The sequence below is a fragment of the Trichechus manatus genome, unplaced genomic scaffold, assembly GCF_000243295.1.
Source record: "Trichechus manatus latirostris isolate Lorelei unplaced genomic scaffold, TriManLat1.0 scaffold00141, whole genome shotgun sequence".
Classification (NCBI taxonomy): domain Eukaryota; kingdom Metazoa; phylum Chordata; class Mammalia; order Sirenia; family Trichechidae; genus Trichechus; species Trichechus manatus.
Window position 1 is genome coordinate 3287623 of NW_004444077.1, and position 5203 is coordinate 3292825.

General features: G+C 45.3%; 1 protein-coding gene across 1 annotated transcript; it reads right to left on the reverse strand.

Moving 5' to 3' along the window:
* Positions 1–6: 6 nt before the first annotated feature.
* FUT4 (fucosyltransferase 4) lies at positions 7–5193 on the reverse strand (the record flags this gene model as incomplete). The annotated part of the gene is made up of 1 exon (XM_004385565.2): positions 7–5193. A coding segment is annotated over one exon (1044 nt), but the record flags the coding sequence as incomplete, so codon positions are not given.
* Positions 5194–5203: the final 10 nt, after the last annotated feature.

The window sequence follows — 5203 nt, forward strand, 5'->3', positions numbered from 1 at the left end:
AGTAGAACGATAGCAAGTGGAACTAGAAGGTCCCAAGAGATGATTTTATCCAACCTCTTCATTTTTCAGTAAAAGTGACAGAGGCTCCAAGGGGTGAGATTTTCACAAACACAGCTGGTTCTGCCACTACCCCTGAAATGTTAGACAAAGTCCCTCAATGGGTCTGGACCTCAGCTCCTTCCTCTGTAAAAACAACTGAGGGTAATCACAGTGAACATTTTCCAAGTGCCTCCTATGTGCCAGGCACTTCACTGAGTATTTTGTGTCTTATCTAATCCTTCCTCTCAACACCTCCATAAATTATATATGATTATCTTCAATTAGAGAGGAGGATATCAAGGCACAGAAAGCTTAAGTAATTTGCCCAAGATCAGAATTAGGACATGTTGCAAAGCTGGACTGGGAACCCAGGACCTCCAGAATTCTTATATTCCAGTTTTTAAATTTCTTCTAAGAAACCACCAGCAGGTAGTTTCTCAAATTCCTTACATCTCTTAAAGTCCAGAGCAGGGTTGACAAACTATGGCCTGCAGGCCAAATCCAGCCATCCCATCTGTTTACATATAGCTGCTTCCACACTACAACAGCAGAGCTGAGTTGTGGCAACAGCCTGTATGGCCTGAAAAGCCTGAAATACTCTCTGATCCATTACAGAGAGAGTTTGCCAAGCCCTAATCTAAAAAAAAAACCTGCTGCCATCAAGTCAATTCTGACTCCTAGAGACCCTATAGGACAGAGCAGAACCACCCCATAGGGTTTCCAGTGAGCAACTGGTGGATTCAAACTGCCAACCTTTTGATTAGCAGCCAAGCTCTTAACCACTGTGCCACTAGGGCTCCGCCCCTGGTCTAGAGCATCCTGTAATTGTACAGTACTTGACAATGTACCTAGCACGTTGGTGTACATCATCACATTTAATCCTTGTTTTGTAGGGGTGTTCATGCATTACAAAGGAGGTTACGAGTCAGAGAGTTCAGAGAGTTTAGGTAACTTGCCTAATCACAGCCAGACAGGCAGAAAGTGGCAGAGCCATGTACCCAGGTTCTGACTCCAAATTGCAAACTCTTACCATGAAGCCACTCTGTCTCCCCTAAATTATTGCCAGGAAAAGCCTTGGAAACTGTAAAGAATCTGCAAAGAAACTGCAAAGCAAGTCAGACTGTCCTGATTCCTTGGCATCATTCCAGGTGCACTCAAGTAATTAGAGTCATCTAGTGCTAAAAATATTGTTAAATTTGTAACATATTTAAAAGAAATGTTTATTTCTTAAAGGAAGAGCATGACAATCATAGGAAACATATTTTGAAATATATGAGATGCATTCATATGCATTTTTATATTAAGGCATTTGAACCTACTCAATTTAGAACATAAAAAATAACAAAATGAGCAATTGACACATTTCTCTTGCTCTTTGAGGAGACTGGAAACCTTGATGGCATAGTGGATAAGTGCTATGGCTGCTAACTAAAAGGCTGACAGTTCAAATCCACCAGCCAGTCCTTGGAAACTATGGGGCAGTTCGACTCTGTCCTATAGGGTCGCTATGAGTTGGAATCAACTCTACGGCAGTTGGTTTTCTTTGAAGAGATTAGCTTAAAAAAACAGTCTATTTGTTCCATACCAAAATTTGCATAGGAATAAGATTGCAATTGTGCCTTCTTCATGCTAAATATTCAATAAATATGTGGTTAGTTTTAAACGGACTTGATACTAAGACCACTAGTAAAGTAATAGATACAGTATATGTACATTAGGCTTATTTAACTATACAGCTTAACCAAAACAAAAAATTTTTTTTCCAAGGGAAGCATAGTTGCTTCTTCTTAGTCTGCAAATAAATTTAAGCTCAATTTAAATGGCAATGATGATTCTTAAAATAATATGGCTTAGCTTCAGGGACTCATTTGAAATACTTGAGTCTGATGAGAGACTGATGGATCTTCCTTTTTTATTTGAGATGTAACATACCTTGAGATTTAAGCTTTCCTTGTATAAATCGGTACTGAGAAGGGGGGAAAATTGGGTGCTTACTATGTGTTAGGCATTCTCCCGTATTTTATTTCCTGAAATGCTCACAAGGAGCTGTGAAGTATTTTCCTTCCCCATTTTACAGATGAGGAAGCTGAGGCTCAGAGTTATTAACTAATTTGCCTAAGGTCACACAGCTGGACTTCGATTCTAAACCAGATTACCTTCAAAACCCAAGCCTTCTCCCGCTGTCTCGTGTAGATTCCCAATGACACCAAGATAATTGGCCAGTATCTCATGAATACTCATTTTAAGGATAGAACTTTATCTTTATTAGATGGATGGTTGGTACACTCATTGTGATTCTGCCCACACTATAATACCCTACCGAGGAACATTTTATCCACAAATTTTAATTTCTCCTTGTAAGGAAAAGAGAGAATCAAGGCACCTATAATTAAAAGAGTTTTTCAAGTAAGCCTGCAACCAAACGCACATAAAAATAATCCTTTAAGACAAACTGTTCTAATCAAATGCAAAATTAATGTTTAGAGCAGAACTCTGTATAAAACTAATTAATCTTGGATACTAGCCACGGTTATTAGTCACAGAGGGTCCTTTCATAATAAAGAGGAAAAAAAAAACATTATTTCAGACTTTAATAAATCAACTGACTTTCTAATAATTGATTTATGGTCTACATGATGAAGGGTGCCAATTCAAACAAATAGGTTTTGCCAACTGTTTTATCAGAGTTTACCAATTTTGGGCAGTGGTAGACTATAAGAACCTTTAAGAGAGGGACCTTGCCTTATACATTTTTCTATCTTCCCATTGTTTGGCACAGAGTAGACTGTTAAATATGTTACTCATTCAACAACTTTTAAAGTTAATGCATAGATTTTCAAGGTTGGTCCCATGGCACAGTCTCAAGGATATAAGAAATGTGAGGATACACTGTACTGTACTATTATGCAGACTAGGAGGGAAACCTGCTGGTACCAAGGAGAAATCCAGATTTAACCTTTAACAAGAGACAGAGAAGTTAATTGTAGGCACTGATTTAGTTCCATTCCCTAAGAACTAAGCATTTAATTGACAGAAACATAAAAACTGCCACTAACAGACACCATGAAACTCAGTTTTCCTTTTGCGTGATTCCATAAGGCAATATAATGTCTTTCAATGCTCTGCAGACAAGGTAATGCCAGCATCCCTGCCAAGACTGACATTCTAGTTTAAACTAGAGGTCCAGTAAAGACACGAAATAAATAGTGCTGCGGAAGGTGACACTGCAGCTTCCTTCTTTGCTGTTTGTGAACACAGGCTGGTTTTCTGGGAAGAAGGGAGAAGGCGGCTGCTTCTGCCTTATTTTCACATCTGTAATTTTCGTATGCTTTTTAAAAAATCCAGGTTATAGAAAAGCAGAAAGGTACAGAATAAATTAGGAGATGATTTTTCACATTGTAAAGGGATTCTCCACAGGGTTCCTTTAAATACTGAACTTCCTTGGGGCACTCAACTTGGAATTTGATTTAGATGCCGCTTTTCAGGAACACATTTCTTGTGTAAAGTTGGGCACACCTATATGTCCATCTCAACTCCCTTCCAAGGAAATCCAGCATCTTGTTTCCATTCATACGGCAAGAGAACAAAAAGTGTCGATGGCTTCTTCCTCAGAAGCTGAAGAATCCAACCAACAAAGAGAAAGACTCACTTGTGGCCACAGTCCTTCCAGTGTCCTGAAACATGGCTCTTTCTATAACCAGGGGTTTGCTTCACGTTAGTTCAGGGACCAGGGATACGTGAGATGGCGAGCCGTGTGTACGATATTTGGAAGCGCGGCCCACAACTATGGAGCCAGAGACTCAACGGCTTCTTGTAGCTATGCTATTTCTTCTCCTCTGCACACGCTACAAGATGGGCAAGAACCACTCACCACTCCTGAAGCCCACAAACAACAGAGGGAGCCCAGCTCCTAGTCGTGCAAAAAACATGATAGCCCAGGATCCTTCCCACCCGTCCTTGTGCTGTACATTAACCGGTAAGTCATTTTCCCTATATAGCAAACAAATGTTTCGAGAACTTAGTCCTGTGATTTGGCAGTCAAAGACATGCACAAAGGATCAAAAAGCTGAAGACTTGACTTTCCTGGGTCGCACCCAGGGGAAGGCAGCTTCATCGCTCAAACCAGTGGGCCAAGTTGTGTATGCTCTTGGGCCGGTTCCCAGCCGTCTGCAGAGCCTGGCAGACCCGGCACCAGGGTTCGTCCCAAAAGGAAGTGACGTGCACCGCGTAGCTCCGGCGCCAGTTGAAGTAGCGGCGGTAGACAGCCGGGTTGCGGTCGAGGAAGAGCAGGTAGGCGGCCAGCGAGGCTGCACTAGAGAAGTCGTCCACATGGATGAAGGCGCCGCGGGGCAAGAAGCGCTCGTAGTTGGCACGGTTCGGCCCCAGGACCACGGGCACTGTGCCGGCCAACAACGAGTTGCGCCAGAGCTTCTCGGTGATATAATCCAGGTGCTGCGAGTTTTCGAAAGCCAGGTAGAACTTGTAGCGGGCCACCGTGTGCAGGAGCCCGATGTCTGGCAAGGGCCGTCCTGGTCCGCCCTTGCCGAACACGTTGACGAACACGTGCTGGCTCAGCTGGTGGTAGTAGCGGACTCGGGCCTGGTGCTCGTTCCAGTGGCTCACCACCCAGGCCACCAGCCCCCGTTTCCGGGCCAGCGACGGGACCAGGCCCGGCGGCTGGTCGCTGGGGTGGGTCCTGGGGTAGAGGTAGCCATAAGGAACGAAGACATCCGAGTCGACCCGGTAGGAAAGCGTCCAGTTGAAGAGGTTGCCTGCCAGGTTTCCCAGTCCATGGGTGTGGGAGGGCGACTCGAAGTTCATCCACACCCAACGTTGGCCCGGGGGCCTGGGGCCCGGGACCGCGCCGGCTTCAGCTGCCGCTTCCTCCTCGTCGTCTAACATTTGCAGCTCCAGCTCCTCAGCAGTGCGCCCCCGGGCGTTCCAGGGCGGAGGCCAGTCGGGGGGCCCGTTCACAAGGTCCCGGTGGTGGAAAAGCACGGCCTGCGCCTCCCCGTAGGCCGAGCGGTCGGTGAGCAGGCGGCAGCCGCTGATGCTGAAGCGCAGCCAGCAGTTGGGGGGCGGTTTCACGGCGCCACCGCGCCCTCGGAAAGGCTCCCACCACAGGAGCACGCCGACTGGCCGCGGCGGGGCCAGAAAGGCCCAG